Source organism: Pecten maximus, chromosome 2 (assembly GCF_902652985.1).
Source record: "Pecten maximus chromosome 2, xPecMax1.1, whole genome shotgun sequence".
Taxonomy (NCBI): Eukaryota; Metazoa; Mollusca; class Bivalvia; order Pectinida; family Pectinidae; genus Pecten; species Pecten maximus.
Window position 1 is genome coordinate 3,555,220 of NC_047016.1, and position 24,753 is coordinate 3,579,972.

Here is a 24,753-nt window from a genome sequence, read left to right on the forward strand (position 1 = left end):
GGGATATAAAAACAAATTGTAGATTTCATTTGTTGTATTATATATCAGTGTTCTGTTGTAACAGCCGTCAGCTTATATAATTATGGAAGTGCTGGAAAGTGTCATATTGGTAAAGATATTATGGGTGTGTCAAGGTTATTATCATATACAGGATATCACTCTGCCTACCGTTACACACTGATACAAAAAAATGGACATGATGATCTTGCTAGGTGATAATCATTATATACCTGGCTCTGATAATTCATTATAAACCTGGCTCTGATAATCATTATATACCTGGCTCTGATAATTCATTATAAACCTGGACTCTGATAATCATTATATACCTGGCTCTGATAATCATTATATACCTGGACCTTATAATCATTATATACCTGGCTCTGATAATCATTATATACCTATAGACCTGATAATTCATTATATACCTGGACCTTATAATCATTATATACCTGGCTCTGATAATTCATTATATACCTGGCTCTGATAATTCATTATATACCTAGCTATAGACCTGATAATCATTATATACCTGGCTCTGATAATCATTATATACCTGGCTCTGATAATTCATTATATACCTGGACCTTATAATCATTATATACCTATAGACCTGATAATCATTATATACCTGGCTCTGATAATTCATTATATACCTGGACCTTATAATCATTATATACCTATAGACCTGATAATCATTATATACCTGGCTCTGATAATTCATTATATACCTGGACCTTATAATCATTATATACCTATAGACCTGATAATCATTATATACCTGGCTCTGATAATTCATTATATACCTGGCTCTGATAATTCATTATATACCTGGCTCTGATAATCATTATATACCTAGCTATAGACCTGATAATCATTATATACCTGGCTCTGATAATTCATTATATACCTGGACCTTATAATCATTATATACCTGGCTCTGATAATCATTATATACCTGGCTCTGATAATCATTATATACCTATAGACCTGATAATCATTATATACCTATAGACCTGATAATCATTATATACCTGGCTCTGATAATCATTATATACCTGGCTCTGATAATTCATTATATACCTGGCTCTGATAATCATTATATACCTGGCTCTGATAATCATTATATACCTGGCTCTGATAATTCATTACATACCTGGCTCTGATAATCATTATATACCTATAGACCTGATAATCATTATATACTTGGCTCTGATAATCATTATATACCTGGACCTCAATCGACCTGAACCTACTGTCTGGAGTAAATAGTCCTAGAGGTGTCTGGACTGACGTCTTAAGAGCGTCTATAGAGGTGGAACAAAAACCAGAGTACCTGGAGAAAAAACCCACCGGCCTACGTTTAGGACCAGGCAGCTGCCCCATGTGGGTTTCGAACTCACGACCCAGAGTTGGAGAGCTAGTGTTAAAGTGTCAGGACTATTATTTATCAAATAAAATGTTAACTTGACACACGGGCGTTCAGAATACCGCTTACTGCAGCTGACGCTATTTACTGGGCACTCATTTTCACTAACAAAAACCACAACATTGTCCGTAAAGCACATGCGATACTGCCATAATATCGCTTGCCAATCCCGACCTGCCAATCCCGACCTCACTAGCACATCCTTGTCCAGCTTACAGACCTGTAACACAGAAAACAAAACAACTTCACTTTTCAACATAAATTTAGTGGGCGGTGAGGGGGATATCACTATAGCGTCTGTCGAGGTGTGCTGCAAAAGCTCGAATGACCCATGTACCTAGTACACCTGTAGAACTCACCTGTATCACAGGTAAAGCACGTGCACCTCGTGCCACGATACCCGATACACTGCCCTATAGTCACCCCACGGGTGCCCCTCACTGTAAACACAGTGTAGAACGTGTAACAGTGATAAATTCAATAAAGATGATGAGAGTGAAGGTGTCTCTAGTGTTAAAGTGGACAGTGTAGTGTTACACGAACTTTGCTAATGTGGATGTTAATTGTGACTAAATTTCAGACTGAATTTTTTAAACTGGAGCTTACTCTCTGGGTAGTTACTGTTAAAGTGATGAAGCCTGCTCAGTGAATGCTTTGAAAAAAGACAAACACTATATGATTTCAATGTTGAAAGTGAAATGTCTCAAGACTTGTCAAAATTGTACAGGTATTCAATAAGGAAAGATAATTTTCATTATCATTATAAGATTATAATGTAATCTGCACCTTAATATAGCACACACACCTCCCGTTTTGATTAGAACAACTGACCTAAGTTAATTTGTATAGGTTTTGTGTACTGTTGGGTAGAGTTGGAGATTAAATTGGAGTAAAGTACATGTTGCTTGTTGTGGGTATGAGACACATATACAAAAAAAATTTTAACTTCACTTCAAAAGAATTACAAAACAAGTTGTATCAGTTTATGTTAATGGTATTTAAGATACAAGAAACATTAGCTCTGCTGAATTATTAACCATTACAACAAAAAATATTGTATCACTCCAATGTAAGTGGAAGCATGTGAGGTATGTGTCCTACTGCCAGAGGGAACTGGAGTGTCCAGAAAAAAAATGTATTTTAAAGATGTATTTTTAGACACATCATTCAGACTACAATATTTGCCTGAAATTACAGGCATTGTGAAGGGCATGTTTAGGAATGGACCATTTAAACTGTTTTAAAAATTCTGATTGGCCATTTCTTTGTCTTTATTAAATATGGACATGGGCCAATGGGAATTTGTTTGTGTATATGAGGCTGGCAACATGTTTTAACTATCAGACACATCTTCAGACTAATTCCTGACTACAAGGATGAACATTGTGCTTCAACCAAACTACAACTTTGGTCCTGTAGTAGTAATGTGAAAGGAATACTTTATCAGTAAAGTCCTAATGTTTAACTGGAAATTTAATGAGTAACCACTCAGAAATATTTGTTTGCTTGGATACACAGAGCTACAGAATCCAAAGGCAATAAGTGCATACATTTCTAAAATTCCAGGGAAAATCAATCTCTCAAAGTTATAATCGAACCTAAGATGATAATGAATGAGTGTGTATACAACTTATTTCCCAGGAGAGATGTGTTTACTTGGGAATTTGTTTGAATACATTTTTTTTCAATGAATAGGAATCGATCTGGGAGTAACAGGAGGATGGGTCTTTTGTAAATAATTTATCAGACTTATTTTCAACTGACATAAATAATTGCAAAGTAGATTATAAGCGATGAAGTAGGCCTTTGTTTGGCGGGTATATGGGTACTATAATAGGGGTAACTGAGTGTAACAACAGGAACATCACACATATCATCTTCATAAATATACTTGAGAGGACAATACCCTCATCACACATATCATCTACATATGTATACTTGAGAGGACAATACCCTCATCACACATATCATCTATACTGGGGAGGACAATACCCTCATCACACATATCATCTATACTGGGGAGGACAATACCCTCATCACACATATCATCTATACTGGGGAGGACAATACCCTCATCACAAGTATCATCTATACTGGGGAGGACGATCATCACAAGTATCATCTATACTGGGGAGGACGATCATCACAAGTATCATCTATACTGGGGAGGACGATCATCACAAGTATCATCTATACTTGGGAGGACGATCATCACAAGTATCATCTATACTGGGGAGTACGATACCCTCATCACAAGTAACATCTATACTGGGGAGGACGATCATCACAAGTAACATCTATACTGGGGAGGACGATCATCACACATATCATCTATACTAGGGAGGACGATCATCACATGTATCATCTATACTGGGGAGGACGATCATCACACATATCATCTATACTGGGGAGGACGATCATCACATGTATCATCTATACTGGGGAGGACGATCATCACACGTAACATCTATACTGGGGAGGACGATCATCACAAGTAACATCTATACTGGGGAGGACGATCATCACAAGTAACATCTATACTGGGGAGGACGATCATCAGACGTAACATCTATACTGGGGAGGACGATCATCACAAGTAACATCTATACTGGGGAGGACGATCATCACATGTATCATCTATACTGGGGAGAACGATCATCACAAGTATCATCTATACTGGGGAGGACGATCATCACATGTATCATCTATACTGGGGAGAACGATCATCACACGTAACATCTATACTGGGGAGGACGATCATCACAAGTATCATCTATACTGGGGAGGACGATCATTACAAGTATCATCTATACTGGGGAGGACGATCATCACAAGTATCATCTATACTGGGGAGGACGATCATCACAAGTATCATCTATACTGGGGAGGACGATCATCACACGTATCATCTATACTGGGGAGGACGATCATCACACGTAACATCTATACTGGGGAGGACAATCATCACAAGTATCATCTATACTGGGGAGGACGATCATCACACGTATCATCTATACTGGGGAGGACGATCATCACAAGTATCATCTATACTGGGGAGGACGATCATCACAAGTATCATCTATACTTGGGAGGACGATCATCACAAGTAACATCTATACTGGGGAGGACGATCATCACACATATCATCTATACTAGGGAGGACGATCATCACACGTATCATCTATACTGGGGAGGACAATACCCTCATCACAAGTATCATCTATACTGGGAAGGACGATCATCACAAGTACCATCTATGCTGGGGAGGACGATCATCACAAGTATCATCTATAATGGAGAGGACAATACCCTCATCACACATATCATCTATACAGCAGATGACAATACCCTCATCCAACATATCATCTACATAATGTAGAGGACAATACCCTCATCACAAGTATCATCTATACTGGGGAGGACAATACCCTCATCCAATGTATCATCTATTATGGAGAGGGCAATACCCTCATTGAACATATCATCTACACCGGAGAGGACAGCACCCTCATCACATGTCAGTTTTCTATTCAAATTCCGGCTGATCATGTCTGTATTGACGTAATCCCTTTACATTCCAAGGGCCCTGAGTTGTATCATGTAACGTGGAATCCTTGACTGAGGTGGGCAATGGTGCAGGATGGAGAACTGTTAGGGCAATTTACATGTATTCAGGTGTGACATATATTTGCACTTCTTCGTTTTCCAGGGATGTTTTCTTGGAGCAATCAATACATATTTCCAGGATCCCGACTGACAAATTAGACTGGTTCTTCGCTGTAATTTGTCTATAAACATTTTGTGGAAAACTTGAATTTACTTTTCTAGAAATTTAATTTTAAGTCACTTTTGAATTTCAAAATGCTGAATACAGGTTTTCAAATTGGTGTTACACGCTCAGACAGACTTGGATTATAGTACTGCCAATCTATAATGCAGAAATGCTGGCATGTATCTGCAGTCTTACCATCCTTATACCTTGTAGTTACTGACTGGCCAATTGTTTGGCTATAGGATGTGTCTGTATAGTCTTATACAACACATACTATAGAATGTATTGTTCTCCATAGTATGTTGCCATGGCAATAGGGTACATCTGTATAGTCTAATATAACACTATATAGAATGTATTGTTCTCCATAGTATGTTGCCATGGCAATAGGGTACATCTGTATAGTCTAATATAACACTATATAGAATATATTGTTCTCTATAGTATGTTGCCATGGCAATAGGGTACATCTGTATAGTCTAATATAACACTATGTAGAATGTATTGTTCTCCATAGTATGTTGCCATGGCAATAGAGTGCATTTGCATAGTCTAATATAACACTATATAGAATGTATTGTTCTCCATTATAAGGATATATATATATTGCCTGGCATATGCAAAAGTATTGATGAAATCAAATAAATTCACAACTTGTGTTATCTCTATGGCTACCTGCAGTCAATGGAGTTTTATAATATGGCTGGAGTGTTTGTTTAATTTTCATTGGCCAATTTCCTGTTTTCCTCACAACCTCTAAACCAAATTACCAAATAAACCATTGTGTTGTCCCTCTGGTAGCCTCTAACCAAAGTATCAACTATTAAACCATTGTGTTGTCCCTCTGGTAACCTCTAACCAAAGAATCAACTAAACCATTGTGTTGTCCCTCTGGTAACCTCTAAACCAAAGAATCAACTAAACCTTCGTGTTGTCCCTCAAGTAACCTCTAACCAAAGTATCAACTAAACCATTGTGTTGTCCCTCTGGTAACCTCTAAACCAAAGAATCAACTAAACTATTGTGTTGTCCCTCAGGTAACCTCTAACCAAAGTATCAACTAAACCATTGTGTTGTCCCTCAGGTAACCTCTAAACCAAAGAATCAACTAAACCTTTGTGTTGTCCCTCAAGTAACCTCTAACCAAAGAATCAACTAAACCTTTGTGTTGTCCCTCAAGTAACCTCTAACCAAAGTATCAACTAAACCATTGTGTTGTCCCTCAAGTAACCTCTAACCAAAGTATCAACTAAACCATTTTGTTGTCCCTCTGGTAACCTCTAAACCAAAGTACCAAATATACCATTGTGTTGTCCAGCTCTAAGCCAAAGTACCAAATAAACCATTGTGTTGTCCCTCAACTAACCTCTAACCAAAGTACCAAATAAACCATTGTGTTGTCCCTCAGGTAACCTCTAAACCAACGTCATCCTTGTCCAAGGGGTCAGAGGTCAAAAAAGGTTTAATCTTTATCGAATCCTTACCTATGGGGTCAGAGGTCAAACTGTGTAATCCTCATCCTCACCTAATTGGATCAGATGTCAGGCATTATCCTTGTCCAAGAAATAGATAAGTTTTGGTATGGTTGATGGACTTTTATGTGAAGCCCCCTTAATGTCTGTTATGTCACAAGAATATATTTCTGTACAGTTAAAATCTATACAAATGTAACACACAGCACTGTATATCGGTCCTGTCAGCAGGCTCTGATTGATGACTCTGGTGTTGCTTTGGGGTGGTAAGGAAATGAATCTGTCAGTTATCAGTAGTTAGGTAACACACATACATTCCTAACTTATATGGTAGGTGTCATGGTGATTTATAAGAAATGATGTTCTTTTGATTTGAACATGTCTTTCTACTTGATTGTTTCAGCCTGATAAAGACATTTCAGGGTGATAAAAATCTCATATTTCAATTTGAAACATTCATCAGGATCATGTTTTTCAGTCCAAAATGAAATAAACAAAAAAACAAGCTTATATGGTGCATTTTTACATCAGATTTTACCTCTGACATCAGATTGTGACTTTGGTACTTCTGGTTGTTGCCAGTTATAGTGTTGGCTGTTTCCTTATGTATCAGCATTATATTGTGATACCTTTATATATACATCACTGTATATAGTTTGCTCATAAGAGGAGGTAGTTACTCTCTCGTCCATTAGTAGGGGTAATAACAGACACAACCAGATGATGAGACATAGAAGATAGTTCCTGATTCCTTTATCCATTAAAATTACAAATACTTAATTAAAAATACCCTGCTCTTAACCAGAAAACCAGTGGAGAAATGTATTTGTGAAATGTCTGAAGAGTGTTTAAGCGAAGAACCAGTGTTTAACCGAGTGTTCGGAGGAAATCACGTAGTACACATTCTATCTACCCAACAAAGAAGTTGCTTCAGGCCATTTTAGTGGAAATTGTCGTAATTGAACAGAACCTGTTTTGTCATCATTCCGGTGTACTGATCTAGAAATCAACCATCAATCTTGAATTCATGGTTGAGCAGCTTTCAAGTACCAATTATTTTTATGAAAAAAATATAGTATATATGTGCATTGATTGAACACCTCTGTTGATTATTAGACTGTTTTATCAAAAGTTTGTACATTGTATATTTATAGGGCTTTGAGTCGTGACTTTGTGTTGATTATTAGACTGTTTTATCTAAAGTTTGTACATTGTTTATCTATAGGGCTGTGAGTCGTGACTTTGTGTTGATTATTAGACTGTTTTATCAAAAGTTTGTACATTTTATATCTATAGGGCTGTGAGTCGTGACTTTGTGTTGATTATTAGACTGTTTTATCAAAAGTTTGTACATTTTATATCTATAGGGCTGTGAGTCGTGACTTTGTGTTGATTATTAGACTGTTTTATCTAAAGTTTGTACATTGTATATCTATAGGGCTGTGAGTCGTGACTTTGTGTTGATTATTAGACTGTTTTATCTAAAGTTTGTACATTTTATATCTATAGGGCTGTGAGTCGTGACTTTGTGTTGATTATTAGACTGTTTTATCTAAAGTTTGTACATTTTATATCTATAGGGCTGTGAGTCGTGACTTTGTGTTGATTATTAGACTGTTTTATCTAAAGTTTGTACATTGTATATCTATAGGGCTGTGAGTCGTGACTTTGTGTTGATTATTAGACTGTTTTATCTAAAGTTTGTACATTGTATATTTATAGGGCTTTGAGTCGTGACTTTGTGTTGATTATTAGACTGTTTTATCTAAAGTTTGTACATTGTTTATCTATAGGGCTGTGAGTCGTGACTTTGTGTTGATTATTAGACTGTTTTATCTAAAGTTTGTACATTGTTTATCTATAGGGCTGTGAGTCGTGACTTTGTGTTGATTATTAGACTGTTTTATCTAAAGTTTGTACATTGTTTATCTATAGGGCTGTGAGTCGTGACTTTGTGTTGATTATTAGACTGTTTTATCTAAAGTTTGTACATTGTTTATCTATAGGGCTGTGAGTCGTGACTTTGTGTTGATTATTAGACTGTTTTATCTAAAGTTTGTACATTGTTATCTATAGGGCTGTGAGTCGTGACTTTGTGTTGATTATTAGACTGTTTTATCTAAAGTTTGTACATTGTTATCTATAGGGCTGTGAGTCGTGACTTTGTGTTGATTATTAGACTGTTTTATCTAAAGTTTGTACATTGTTATCTATAGGGCTGTGAGTCGTGACTTTGTGTTGATTATTAGACTGTTTTATCTAAAGTTTGTACATTGTTTATCTATAGGGCTTTGAGTCGTGACTTTGTGTTGATTATTAGACTGTTTTATCTAAAGTTTGTACATTGTTATCTATAGGGCTGTGAGTCGTGACTTTGTGTTGATTATTACACTGTTTTATCTAAAGTTTGTACATTGTTTATCTATAGGGCTGTGAGTCGTGACTTTGTGTTGATTATTAGACTGTTTTATCTAAAGTTTGTACATTGTTTATCTATAGGGCTGTGAGTCGTGACTTTGTGTTGATTATTACACTGTTTTATCTAAAGTTTGTACATTGTTTATCTATAGGGCTGTGAGTCGTGACTTTGTGTTGATTATTAGACTGTTTTATCTAAAGTTTGTACATTGTTTATCTATAGGGCTGTGAGTCGTGACTTTGGTGTATGCATCGCGGTACTTTTGAGACAGACGCTACATAATGTCATTAATGCATTAGCATTGATTCATGGAATGGAAACAGTTTAGAAATTGTGTGGGCTTTGATAATTATATAAAATGTTACCTCAATCAAGATTTAAAATATATATTCTATTTCAGTTCCAAGGGTATTGAACACAACTGAAATATCTGTTTTACATTTTATAGAAAACAGTGATATGAGAATAGTAGATCAAAATACTGTGATGAACATTTGTTAAAATATCACACCAATATAAATAACTGTAATCCTGTGTTATATTTTGAAATACATATCAGTGAAATTACTTATGAATTTTTATCAGAAATTTTAAAAAGAAAATAGTATTGAAGTATCCTAAAAAGATATTCTCAGTGGATTATAGTGACCACTTTCATATTAATTATGTGTTGTAAATATATGTCTAATTGTCATAGGTGTATATATACTAAATATGGTTTATTCATGGTATATTGGTTTGTAACTTTAGGTGATGGAAATTTTATAGTCAGATAATTTTCATAAACTATTTGATATTCTATTATTATAAGTGGAGTTTTCAGGACAGCTGTTGTACCTATAATTTACTGATATCACTGTGACAAGTCGGAGGACACGTACAGGCTTTGTCGATCTAATAAAATAGGTCAGTTTTGACGTCAATTTGAAATTGAGGATAAATTTAATGTGAGGATTAGTTCCACAACGTGTGATGGGCATGGTGATAAACAGGGAATCTATAAATAGACTAGCCAGTCAGATCAAATTATGTCCGCTTCACTGTCAATAAGATTGAATCAATGTATTTGTACATATCACCTTAGTTAACATGCCCTGTAGCTACTATTGAAGGAAGTCCTATTAATGAAGAACAGAATCCTGCAATGAGAAGTACATATAGCTTGCCCCTCTAGATCCTCCAATACATGAATGTTTGTTTGGAGGAGAATACCACCAACAATAAATCCATCAGCTAGAACTGGCCGTATTTACAATCATCTGTCGGCCGTCATATTTTAAGGGTAGATTTACAATGTGAGACATTTAGAGAGTTATTACTAAATCCCCTTTACTGTTTCCAAACTTTAAAAATTAGATTTGTCCATCAAAAAGTACAGCTTACATTTTGTTAATTAATGTAATTAAAACATGTTTATTCCCCTCATTACTTCATATGATCTCCAAGGTGGAAATTTCAAACTGATGGCAAGTAGGGTAATAGAGCTGAAAATGAACCAACAGCTTCCCTACAGTAAATCCATTTCTTCCAGAAATGAAAGAGTTTGAAATGGACCAACAGCTTCCCTACAGTAAATATAAACTCATTTGTTCCAGGTGTTTGTCATGCTCACTTTATACCATAAAATAAGACATTTTATATGAGGTTTGTACATTAAAAGTAAGATGAAACCTGTCAGTCTGTACCCAAGGTATGGCCAGGTATCCTCAGGCTAACAGACAGGCCTATCATCAATGATTAATCCCTACATGTCAATATTGACAGCCAAATAGGTAAATATTACAGAAAGGATCCCCATAGATCTTTATCTATATTGTATACCATCCATTACATACTCTAGACACATGGGTCATATTTAATCTAAAATAAAAGTTGATTTGGAATATTCAAAAAATTATTAATGCTCAAATTTTTTAGATAGTTTGATTGAAATTACATAGTTTCAGTAAATATTTTAGTAGAAATCTACTTCTTTTACCCGTATAAGATTGATATCAGTGTCTGTGTAACGTTCACCTGTATCCATCACAAGACTGTTTATAAAACCAGGAGAATACATGACATTATACATTATAAAACAAGATCCCCATTTGATCTGCTATCTTTAATTATTACACGTAGCTCTATTGTACTATCTTAATTATTACATGTAGCTCTATTGTACTCTCTTAATTATTACACATAGTTCTATTGTACTATCTTTACTTGTTACATGTAGCTCTATTGTACTATCTTTAATTATTACACATAGTTCTATTGTACTATCTTAATTATTACACGTAACTCTATTGTACTATCTTTAATTATTACACATAGTTCTATTGTACTATCTTTAATTATAACACGTAGCTCTATTGTACTATCTTTAATTATTACACGTAGCTCTATTGTACTATCTTTAATTATTACACATAGCTATATTGTACTATCTTTAATTATTACACGTAGCTCTATTGTACTATCTTTAATTATTAACATAGTTCTATTGTACTATCTTTAATTATTACACATAGTTCTATTGTACTATCTTTAATTATTACACGTAGCTCTATTGTACTATCTTTAATTATTACACGTAGCTCTATTGTACTATCTTAATTATTACACATAGTTCTATTGTACTATCTTTAATTATTACACATAGCTCTATTGTACTATCTTAATTATTACACATAGTTCTATTGTACTATCTTTAATTATTACACATAGCTCTATTGTACTCTCTTTAATTATTACACATAGTTCTATTGTACTATCTTTAATTATTACACGTAGTTCTATTGTACTATCTTTAATTGTTACACATAGTTCTATTGTACTCTCTTTAATTATTACACATAGTTCTATTGTACTATCTTTAATTATTACACGTAGCTCTATTGTACTATCTTTAATTATTACACGTAGCTCTATTGTACTATCTTTAATTATTACACGTAGTTCTATTGTACTCTCTTAATTATTACACATAGTTCTATTGTACTATCTTTAATTATTACACGTAGTTCTATTGTACTATCTTTAATTATTACACATAGTTCTATTGTACTATCTTATTTATTACACATAGTTCTATTGTACTATCTTTAATTATTACACGTAGCTCTATTGTACTATCTTTAATTATTACACGTAGTTCTATTGTACTATCTTTAATTATTACACATAGTTCTATTGTACTATCTTTAATTATTACACGTAGTTCTATTGTACTATCTTTATCTTTAATTATTACACATAGTTCTATTGTACTATCTTTAATTATTACACGTAGCTCTATTGTACTATCTTTAATTATTACACATAGTTCTATTGTACTATCTTATTTATTACACATAGTTCTATTGTACTATCTTTAATTATTACACGTAGTTCTATTGTACTATCTTTAATTATTACACATAGTTCTATTGTACTATCTTTAATTATTACACGTAGCTCTATTGTACTATCTTTAATTATTACACATAGTTCTATTGTACTATCTTATTTATTACACATAGTTCTATTGTACTATCTTTAATTATTACACGTAGTTCTATTGTACTATCTTTAATTATTACACATAGTTCTATTGTACTATCTTTAATTATTACACGTAGCTCTATTGTACTATCTTTAATTATTACACGTAGTTCTATTGTACTATCTTTACTTGTTACACGTAGCTCTATTGTACTATCTTTAATTATTACACGTAGTTCTATTGTACTATCTTTAATTATTACACGTAGTTCTATTGTACTATCTTTAATTATTACACATAGTTCTATTGTACTATCTTTAATTATTACACGTAGTTCTATTGTACTATCTTTAATTATTACACATAGTTCTATTGTACTATCTTTAATTATTACACGTAGCTCTATTGTACTATCTTTAATTATTACACATAGCTCTATTGTACTATCTTTAATTATTACACGTAGCTCTATTGTACTATCTTAATTATAACACGTAGCTCTATTGTACACCTTTAATTATTACACGTAGCTCTATTGTACTATCTTACTTATTACATGTAGCTCTATTGTACTATCTTTAATTATTACATGTTGACTATGAAGTGTAATTATTACATGTTGACTATGAAGTGTAATTATTACATGTTGACTATGAAGTGTAATTATTACACGTTGACGGTGAAGTCTAATCATTAAATGCTGATCGTGAAGTCTAATTATTACAAGTTGGTGATGAAGCCTTCTGCCCTTTGACTCCCTGACAGCCTTCTTCACACACCTAATCACAAACTTCAGACATATGTCACATTCAAGTGCTACAAGATCAGTCATCAAGACAATACTGAAGCACCCTAATGTACTTTGGAGCGAACTTCCTCAATCTTCTCATTGTGACAAGTTCCAAGTGTAGAGAATCTCAAGTGGTGGTTGGGTGATTTTCTGTAACAGCTATAAGTAGATTAGTGTCCAGATTCATTTATACTGATCAACTGTGTCCTGACCGTCCACGGTAATGATTGTGTCTGAAGTACCTGTGTAGAATGTCATTACGAGTCTGTGTTTTACCCTCCGTGGTTATCCTGGGCTGTTGTAGATCTGTCAGCATGTCAAGTGTTTTCTGTGCACATTTCAGAGGGTATGGCACTACATGTACTTTAAAATGGCATCCTGTGAAATTGTGTAACTTGAATCAGTAGGACAGAAATAGTCCCAATATATTTACTATATTGCTTACATGACCGTAGTCAACAGAGGAAGTACAGTACATCCCACTTTATAATGACAAGTAACCATTTAAGGGTAGTGAACAGAGGAACAGTACATCCCACTTTATAATGACAAGTAATGATTAGGATAGTGAACAGAGGAACAGTACATCCCACTTTATAATGACAAGTAATCATTAGGATAGTGAACAGAGGAACAGTACATCCCACTTTATAATGACAAGTAATGATTAGGATAGTGAACAGAGGAAACACAGCGCATCCCACTTTATAATGACAAGTAATCATTAGGATAGTGAACAGAGGAACAGTACATCCCACTTTATAATGACAAGTAATGATTAGGGTATAGCCCTCACTGACAGATAACATTAAGTTAAAGGTGCCCGTCATGTACTCGTCATGTAGTTATACTTTAACATTAAGTTAAAGGTGACATCATGTAGTTACTATAACATTAAGTTAAAAGTGACCATCACATAATTATTCATGTAGTTACTATGGACAGTCCAGAGAGCTGAGGTTGACCAGGATGAACACATCAGGGTGTGTCCAGGGGCTGGTCATCCTGTAGCCCAGGGCTGGACATCCATATTCCTGTCATATAGGCTCAGTAATGTTATGGAATAGGAAGTCACAGGATGATCGACAGAAAGTCCCTTACCCAGATCTGGACACTAACACCTACATCTTCTATCACAGACTCTAATTTATTTCTCCGAGATATTGACTGGATTTATCATTGAAAATTCAAAGTGAAATATGAACAGGATATTTGTGTGAGTATTATGATATGTCAGATTTTTTTGGTCATAGTGAGAAATGTAATAGTATAACAAATTGAACATGATTATTTCAAGGCTTTTAGATTAGTAATAAGATGATTAAACAATGTGTGTGTGTTGTACTGTAAGTGCTGTGATTTGGTTAGTGACTCTTTAGGGAAGGGAGGGGGGGGGGGGGGGGGGGGGGGGGGGCACTATTTTTAATGATAATGTGTAATAGGCATTGTTTTGATCTATGAGTATAATAAACGATAAGTGTACATCAATGTGTTGTTACTGGACAAAGTTTCTAAAGCACAGTATTATATATAAACAAATGTTTTATAAGTGTCTCTAGGCCATCTACAAGTATACTCAAACACTTACCACTACCTTTAATTTATCAAATGTTTCTTGAGTTGTTAAATATAAGCTAATTATTTTTGTTATGATAAACAAAGGTATATTGTATTTGTCTGCGACAGCCAGACACAGGTCAGGAGTTTATGAGACGTTGAATTATATAACTGCACAGGAGTGATAGGGACCATGTGTAAATGTGCATGCATGATATTTCTCTACAGAATTTTTGGTTTCCATGGTTACCAGGATTCAATACCCATATTCTTGTGGAAAACTTTGTCAAGACAACTCGGACAAGTCCTATATAGCTATCAACCGATTTCATTTGAAATACACAGGAATGTAGGGACTCATAATGTGTACATATGCATGCAGGGTTTTTCCCCACAAATTTAGGTTGCCGTGGTAACCTGTTCACTAAAAACAGGATTTTGTTGGAAAATCTTCACCAGAGGGGAGGAGGGTATGAGTTGGCCCTCTGGACAACAGTTCTAGTTTTTCCTGGTACAATGGAATAAGTTTGTCTACTTTTGTTTGAACTATACTGATGAGTTGTATGTTGTTATGTTGCCAGACTCCACAAGAACGTGAAGGCAGCCAGTGAAGTGGAGTATCCAGCGTATGGGGTAACAGGACCGTCCAAGGAGCGGATGCCACCTCCTCCTGGGGACCGCAAGTTGGCACAGAGTGCTCAGATGTACCACTATCAGCATCAGAAACAACAGATGATCGCCATGGAGAAGTAAGTATACAAAAGTCCATGGTAACAACAGAAAAGTTGTCGTAGTGTCATCAGGGACAGGGTCTAAGGACTGTCCTAGTCTCAACAGGAAAAAGGTCTAAGGACTGTCCTAGTCTCAACAGGAAAAGGGTCTAAGGACTCTCCTAGTCTCAACAGGAAAAGGGTCTAAGGACTCTCCTAGTACATATCATGGGAGATCAGGTCCTAGTGTCATGGGAGATCAGGTCCTAGTGTCATGGGAGATTAGGTCCTAGTGTCATGGAGATCAGGTCCTAGTGTCATGGGAGATCAGGTCCTAGTGTCATGGGAGATCAGGTCCCAGTGTCACGGGAGATCAGGTCCTAGTGTCACGGGAGATCAGGTCCTAGTGTCATGGGAGATCAGGTCCTAGTGTCACGGGAGATCGGGTCCTAGTGTCGCGGGAGATCAGGTCCTAGTGTCATGGGAGATCAGGTCCTAGTGTCATGGGAGATCAGGTCCTAGTGTCACGGGAGATCAGGTCCTAGTGTCATGGGAGATCAGGTCCCAGTGTCACGGGAGATCAGGTCCCAGTGTCACGGGAGATCAGGTCCCAGGGAGATCAGGTCCTAGTGTCATGGGAGATCAGGTCCTAGTGTCATGGGAGATCAGGTCCTAGTGTCATGGGAGATCAGGTCCTAGTGTCATGGGAGATCAGGTCCTAGTGTCATGGGAGACCAGGTCCCAGTGTCATGGGAGATCAGGTCCTAGGGTCACGGGAGACCAGGTCCCAGTGTCATGGGAGAGCAGGTCCTAGTGTCGCGGGAGATCAGGTCCTAGTGTCATGGGAGATCAGGTCCTAGTGTCATGGGAGATCAGGTCCTAGTGTCATGGGAGATCAGGTCCTAGTGTCATGGGAGATCAGGTCCCAGTATCATGGGAGATCAGGTCCTAGTGTCATGGGAGATCAGGTCCTAGTGTCATGGGAGATCAGGTCCTAGTGTCACGGGAGATCAGGTCCTAGTGTCATGGGAGATCAGGTCCTAGTATCACGGGAGATCAGGTCCCAGTGTCATGGGAGATCAGGTCCTAGTGTCATGGGAGATCAGGTCCCAGTGTCATGGGAGATCAGGTCCTAGTGTCATGGGAGATCAGGTCCCAGTGTCATGGGAGATCAGGTCCCAGTGTCATGGGAGATCAGGTCCCAGTGTCATGGGAGATCAGGTCCTAGTGTCATGGGAGATCAGGTCCTAGTGTCATGGGAGATCAGGTCCTAGTGTTGTGGGAGATCAGGTCCTAGTGTCATGGAGATCAGGTCCTAGTGTCATGGGAGATCAGGTCCTAGTGTCATGGGAGATCAGGTCCTAGTGTCATGGGAGATCAGGTCCCAGTGTCATGGGAGATCAGGTCCTAGTGTCACGGGAGATCAGGTCCTAGTGTCACGGGAGATCAGGTCCTAGTGTCACGGGAGATCAGGTCCTAGTGTCATGGGAGATCAGGTCCTAGTGTCGTGGGAGATCAGGTCCTAGTGTTGTGGGAGATCAGGTCCTAGTGTCGTGGGAGATCAGGTCCTAGTGTCATGGGAGATCAGGTCCTAGTGTCACGGGAGATCAGGTCCTAGTGTCATGGGAGATCAGGTCCCAGTGTCATGGGAGATCAGGTCCTAGTGTCATGGGAGATCAGGTCCTAGTGTCATGGAGATCAGGTCCTAGTGTCATGGGAGATCAGGTCCTAGTGTCATGGAGATCAGGTCCTAGTGTCATGGGAGATCAGGTCCTAGTGTCATGGGAGATCAGGTCCTAGTGTCATGGGAGATCAGGTCCTAGTGTCATGGAGATCAGGTCCTAGTGTCATGGAGATCAGGTCCTAGTGTCATTGGAGATCAGGTCCTAGTGTCATGGAGATCAGGTCCTAGTGTCATGGGAGATCAGGTCCTAGTGTCATGGGAGATCAGGTCCTAGTGTCATGGGAGATCAGGTCCTAGTGTCATGGGAGATCAGGTCCTAGTGTCATGGGAGATCAGGTCCCAGTGTCATGGGAGATCAGGTCCTAGTGTCACGGGAGATCAGGTCCTAGTGTCACGGGAGATCAGGTCCTAGTGTCACGGGAGATCAGGTCCTAGTGTCATGGGAGATCAGGTCCTAGTGTCATGGGAGATCAGGTCCTAGTGTCATGGGAGATCGGGTCCTAGTGTCATGGGAGATCAGGTCCTAGTGTCATGGGAGATCAGGTCCCAGTGTCATGGGAGATCAGGTCCTAGTGTCATGGGAGATCAGGTCCTAGTGTCATGGAGATCAGGTCCTAGTGTCATGGGAGATCAGGTCCTAGTGTCATGGGAGATCAGGTCCTAGTGTCATGGGAGATCAGGTCCTAGTGTCATGGGAGATCAGGTCCAAGTGTCATGGGAGATCAGGTCCTAGTGTCATGGGAGATCAGGTCCTAGTGTCACGGGAGATCAGGTCCTAGTGTCACGGGAGATCAGGTCCTAGTGTTGTGGGAGATCAGGTCCTAGGGTTGTGGGAGATCAGGTCCTAGTGTCATGGAGATCAGGTCCTAGTGTCATTGGAGATCAGGTCCTAGTGTCATGGAGATCAGGTCCTAGTGTCATGGGAGATCAGGTCCTAGTGTCATGGGAGATCAGGTCCTAGTGTCATGGGAGATCAGGTCCTAGTGTCATGGGAGATCAGGTCCCAGTGTCACGGGAGATCAGGTCCTAGTGTCATGGGAGATCAGGTCCTAGTGTCATGGGAGATCAGGTCCTAGTGTCATGGGAGATCAGGTCCTAGTGTCATGGGAGATCGGGTCCTAGTGTCATGGGAGATCGGGTCCTAGTGTCACGGGAGATCAGGTCCTAGTGTCATGGGAGATCAGGTCCTAGTGTGGTGGGAGATCAGGTCCTAGTGTCATGGGAGATCGGGTCCTAGTGTCATGGGAGATCAGGTCCTAGTGTCATGGGAGATCAGGTCCCAGTGTCATGGGAGATCAGGTCCTAGTATCACGGGAGATCAGGTCCTAGTGTGGTGGGAGATCAGGTCCCAGTGTCATGGGAGATCAGGTCCTAGTGTCATGGGAGATCAGGTCCCAGTGTCATGGGAGATCAGGTCCTAGTGTCGCGGGAGATCAGGTCCTAGTGTCATGGGAGATCAGGTCCCAGTGTCATGGGAGATCAGGTCCTAGTGTCATGGGAGATCAGGTCCCAGTGTCATGGGAGATCAGGTCCTAGTGTCATGGGAGATCAGGTCCTAGTGTCATGGGAGATCAGGTCCTAGTGTCATGGGAGATCAGGTCCAAGTGTCATGGGAGATCAGGTCCTAGTGTCATGGGAGATCAGGTCCTAGTGTCACGGGAGATCAGGTCCTAGTGTCACGGGAGATCAGGTCCTAGTGTTGTGGGAGATCAGGTCCTAGGGTTGTGGGAGATCAGGTCCTAGTGTCATGGAGATCAGGTCCTAGTGTCATTGGAGATCAGGTCCTAGTGTCATGGAGATCAGGTCCTAGTGTCATGGGAGATCAGGTCCTAGTGTCATGGGAGATCAGGTCCTAGTGTCATGGGAGATCAGGTCCTAGTGTCATGGGAGATCAGGTCCCAGTGTCACGGGAGATCAGGTCCTAGTGTCATGGGAGATCAGGTCCTAGTGTCATGGGAGATCAGGTCCTAGTGTCATGGGAGATCAGGTCCTAGTGTCATGGGAGATCGGGTCCTAGTGTCATGGGAGATCGGGTCCTAGTGTCACGGGAGATCAGGTCCTAGTGTCATGGGAGATCAGGTCCTAGTGTGGTGGGAGATCAGGTCCTAGTGTCATGGGAGATCGGGTCCTAGTGTCATGGGAGATCAGGTCCTAGTGTCATGGGAGATCAGGTCCCAGTGTCATGGGAGATCAGGTCCTAGTGTCATGGGAGATCAGGTCCCAGTGTCATGGGAGATCAGGTCCTAGTATCACGGGAGATCAGGTCCTAGTGTGGTGGGAGATCAGGTCCCAGTGTCATGGGAGATCAGGTCCTAGTGTCATGGGAGATCAGGTCCCAGTGTCATGGGAGATCAGGTCCTAGTGTCGCGGGAGATCAGGTCCTAGTGTCATGGGAGATCAGGTCCCAGTGTCATGGGAGATCAGGTCCTAGTGTCATGGGAGATCAGGTCCCAGTGTCATGGGAGATCAGGTCCTAGTGTCATGGGAGATCAGGTCCTAGTGTCATGGGAGACCAGGTCCCAGTGTCATGGAGATCCGGTCCTAGTGTCATGGGAGACCAGGTCCCAGTGTCATGGGAGATCAGGTCCTAGTGTCATGGGAGATCAGGTCCCAGTGTCATGGGAGATCAGGTCCTAGTGTCATGGGAGACCAGGTCCCAGTGTCATGGGAGATCAGGTCCTAGTGTCATGGGAGATCAGGTCCCAGTGTCATGGGAGATCAGGTCCTAGTGTCATGGGAGATCAGGTCCTAGTGTCATGGGAGATCAGGTCCTAGTGTCATGGGAGATCAGGTCCTAGTGTCATGGGAGATCAGGTCCCAGTGTCATGGGAGATCAGGTCCCAGTGTCATGGGAGATCAGGTCCCAGTGTCATGGGAGATCAGGTCCCAGTGTCATGGGAGATCAGGTCCTAGTGTCATGGGAGATCAGGTCCTAGTGTCATGGGAGACCAGGTCCCAGTGTCATGGAGATCCGGTCCTAGTGTCATGGGAGACCAGGTCCCAGTGTCATGGGAGATCAGGTCCTAGTGTCATGGGAGATCAGGTCCCAGTGTCATGGGAGATCAGGTCCTAGTGTCATGGGAGATCAGGTCCCAGTGTCATGGGAGATCAGGTCCTAGTGTCATGGGAGATCAGGTCCCAGTGTCATGGGAGATCAGGTCCTAGTGTCATGGGAGATCAGGTCCTAGTGTCATGGGAGATCAGGTCCTAGTGTCATGGGAGATCAGGTCCTAGTGTCATGGGAGATCAGGTCCCAGTGTCATGGGAGATCAGGTCCCAGTGTCATGGGAGATCAGGTCCTAGTGTCATGGGAGATCAGGTCCCAGTGTCATGGGAGATCAGGTCCTAGTGTCATGGGAGATCAGGTCCCAGTGTCATGGGAGATCAGGTCCTAGTGTCATGGGAGATCAGGTCCTAGTGTCATGGGAGATCAGGTCCTAGTGTCATGGGAGATCAGGTCCTAGTGTCATGGGAGATCAGGTCCTAGTGTCATGGGAGATCAGGTCCTAGTGTCATGGGAGATCAGGTCCTAGTGTCATGGGAGATCAGGTCCCTAGTGTCATGGGAGATCAGGTCCTAGTGTCATGGGAGATCAGGTCCTAGTGTCATGGGAGATCAGGTCCTAGTGTCATGGGAGATCAGGTCCTAGTGTCATGGGAGATCAGGTCCCTAGTGTCATGGGAGATCAGGTCCTAGTGTCATGGGAGATCAGGTCCTAGTGTCATGGGAGATCAGGTCCTAGTGTCATGGGAGATCAGGTCCTAGTGTCATGGGAGATCAGGTCCTAGTGTCATGGGAGATCAGGTCCAGTGTCATGGGAGATCAGGTCCTAGTGTCATGGGAGATCAGGTCCTAGTGTCATGGGAGATCAGGTCCTAGTGTCATGGGAGATCAGGTCCCTAGTGTCATGGGAGATCAGGTCCTAGTGTCATGGGAGATCAGGGCCTAGTGTCATGGGAGATCAGGTCCTAGTGTCATGGGAGATCAGGTCCTAGTGTCATGGGAGATCAGGTCCTAGTGTGGAGATCAGGTCCTAGTGTCATGGGAGATCAGGTCCTAGTGTCATGGGAGATCAGGTCCTAGTGTCATGGGAGATCAGGTCCTAGTGTCATGGGAGATCAGGTCCTAGTGTCACGGGAGATCAGGTCCCAGTGTCACGGGAGATCAGGTCCTAGTGTCACGGGAGATCAGGTCCTAGTGTCACGGGAGATCAGGTCCTAGTGTCACGGGAGATCAGGTCCTAGTGTCATGGGAGATCAGGTCCTAGTGTCATGGGAGATCAGGTCCTAGTGTTGTGGGAGATCAGGTCCTAGTGTCGTGGGAGATCAGGTCCTAGTGTCATGGGAGATCAGGTCCTAGTGTCACGGGAGATCAGGTCCTAGTGTCATGGGAGATCAGGTCCCAGTGTCATGGGAGATCAGGTCCTAGTGTCATGGGAGATCAGGTCCTAGTGTCATGGAGATCAGGTCCTAGTGTCATGGGAGATCAGGTCCTAGTGTCATGGAGATCAGGTCCTAGTGTCATGGGAGATCAGGTCCTAGTGTCATGGGAGATCAGGTCCTAGTGTCATGGGAGATCAGGTCCTAGTGTCATGGAGATCAGGTCCTAGTGTCATGGGAGATCAGGTCCTAGTGTCATGGGAGATCAGGTCCTAGTGTCATGGGAGATCAGGTCCCAGTGTCATGGGAGATCAGGTCCTAGTGTCATGGGAGATCAGGTCCTAGTGTCACGGGAGATCAGGTCCTAGTGTCACGGGAGATCAGGTCCTAGTGTCACGGGAGATCAGGTCCTAGTGTTGTGGGAGATCAGGTCCTAGTGTTGTGGGAGATCAGGTCCTAGTGTCATGGAGATCAGGTCCTAGTGTCATTGGAGATCAGGTCCTAGTGTCATGGAGATCAGGTCCTAGTGTCATGGGAGATCAGGTCCTAGTGTCATGGGAGATCAGGTCCTAGTGTCATGGGAGATCAGGTCCCAGTGTCACGGGAGATCAGGTCCTAGTGTCATGGGAGATCAGGTCCTAGTGTCATGGGAGATCAGGTCCTAGTGTCATGGGAGATCAGGTCCTAGTGTCATGGGAGATCAGGGTCCTAGTGTCATGGGAGATCGGGTCCTAGTGTCACGGGAGATCAGGTCCTAGTGTCACGGGAGATCAGGTCCTAGTGTGGTGGGAGATCAGGTCCTAGTGTCATGGGAGATCGGGTCCTAGTGTCATGGGAGATCAGGTCCTAGTGTCATGGGAGATCAGGTCCCAGTGTCATTGGAGATCAGGTCCTAGTGTCATGGGAGATCAGGTCCCAGTGTCATGGGAGATCAGGTCCTAGTATCACGGGAGATCAGGTCCTAGTGTGGTGGGAGATCAGGTCCCAGTGTCATGGGAGATCAGGTCCTAGTGTCATGGGAGATCAGGTCCCAGTGTCATGGGAGATCAGGTCCTAGTGTCATGGGAGATCAGGTCCTAGTGTCATGGGAGATCAGGTCCCAGTGTCATGGGAGATCAGGTCCTAGTGTCATGGGAGATCAGGTCCCAGTGTCATGGGAGATCAGGTCCTAGTGTCATGGGAGATCAGGTCCTAGTGTCATGGGAGATCAGGTCCCAGTGTCATGGAGATCCGGTCCTAGTGTCATGGGAGACCAGGTCCCAGTGTCATGGGAGATCAGGTCCTAGTGTCATGGGAGATCAGGTCCAAGTGTCATGGGAGATCAGGTCCTAGTGTCATGGGAGATCAGGTCCTAGTGTCATGGGAGATCAGGTCCTAGTGTCATGGGAGATCAGGTCCTAGTGTCATGGGAGATCAGGTCCTAGTGTCATGGGAGATCAGGTCCTAGTGTCATGGGAGATCAGGTCCCAGTGTCATGGGAGATCAGGTCCTAGTGTCATGGGAGATCAGGTCCCAGTGTCATGGGAGATCAGGTCCTAGTGTCATGGGAGATCAGGTCCCAGTGTCATGGGAGATCAGGTCCTAGTATCACGGGAGATCAGGTCCTAGTGTGGTGGGAGATCAGGTCCCAGTGTCATGGGAGATCAGGTCCTAGTGTCATGGGAGATCAGGTCCCAGTGTCATGGGAGATCAGGTCCTAGTGTCATGGGAGATCAGGTCCCAGTGTCATGGGAGATCAGGTCCTAGTAGTCACTGGGAGATCAGGTCCTAGTGTCATGGGAGATCAGGTCCCAGTGTCATGGGAGATCAGGTCCTAGTATCACGGGAGATCAGGTCCCAGTGTCATGGGAGATCAGGTCCTAGTGTCATGGGAGATCAGGTCCTAGTGTCATGGGAGATCAGGTCCTAGTGTCATGGGAGATCAGGTCCTAGTGTCATGGGAGATCAGGTCCTAGTGTCATGGGAGATCAGGTCCCAGTGTCATGGGAGATCAGGTCCTAGTGTCATGGGAGATCAGGTCCCAGTGTCATGGGAGATCAGGTCCTAGTGTCATGGGAGATCAGGTCCTAGTGTCATGGGAGATCAGGTCCCAGTGTCATGGGAGATCAGGTCCTAGTGTCATGGGAGATCAGGTCCCAGTGTCATGGGAGATCAGGTCCTAGTGTCATGGGAGATCAGGTCCCAGTGTCATGGGAGATCAGGTCCCAGTGTTCATGGGAGATCAGGTCCTAGTGTAATGGGAGATCAGGTCCCTAGTGTCATGGGAGATCAGGTCCTAGGTGTCATGGGAGATCAGGTCCTAGTGTCATGGGAGATCAGGTCCTAGTGTCATGGGAGATCAGGTCCCAGTGTCATGGGAGATCAGGTCCTAGTATCAGTGGGAGATCAGGTCCTAGTGTCATGGGAGATCAGGTCCAGTGTCATGGGAGATCAGGTCCTAGTGTCATGGGAGATCAGGTCCCAGTGTCATGGGAGATCAGGTCCTAGTGTCATGGGAGATCAGGTCCTAGTGTCATGGGAGATTCAGGTCCTAGTGTCATGGGAGATCAGGTCCTAGTGTCATGGGAGATCAGGTCCCAGTGTCATGGGAGATCAGGTTCCTAGTGTCATGGGAGATCAGGTCCTAGTGTCATGGGAGATCAGGTCCTAGTGTCATGGGAGATCAGGTCCTAGTGTCATGGGAGATCAGGTCCTAGTGTCATGGGAGATCAGGTCCTAGTGTCATGGGAGATCAGGTCCTAGTGTCATGGGAGATCAGGTCCTAGTGTCATGGGAGATCAGGTCCTAGTGTCATGGGAGATCAGGTCCTAGTGTCATGGGAGATCAGGTCCCAGTGTCATGGGAGATCAGGTCCTAGTGTCATGGGAGATCAGGTCCTAGTGTCATGGGAGATCAGGTCCCTAGTGTCATGGGAGATCAGGTCCTAGTGTCATGGGAGATCAGGTCCTAGTGTCATGGGAGATCAGGTCCTAGTGTCATGGGAGATCAGGTCCTAGTGTCATGGGAGATCAGGTCCTAGTGTCATGGGAGATCAGGTCCTAGTGTCATGGGAGATCAGGTCCTAGTGTCATGGGA

The 24,753-nt window shown here is 41.6% G+C and overlaps 1 protein-coding gene across 1 annotated transcript in view; it reads left to right on the plus strand.

Annotated features, from left to right (window-relative positions):
- LOC117345220 (neural proliferation differentiation and control protein 1-like) overlaps positions 1–24,753 on the plus strand; it is a 76,277-nt gene that overhangs the window by 43,506 nt on the left and 8,018 nt on the right. Inside the window, exon 5 of the mRNA XM_033908241.1 lies at positions 15,487–15,654. Within this exon, the coding sequence (XP_033764132.1) occupies positions 15,487–15,654 (168 nt within the window). The remainder of the gene's footprint in view (positions 1–15,486; positions 15,655–24,753) is intronic.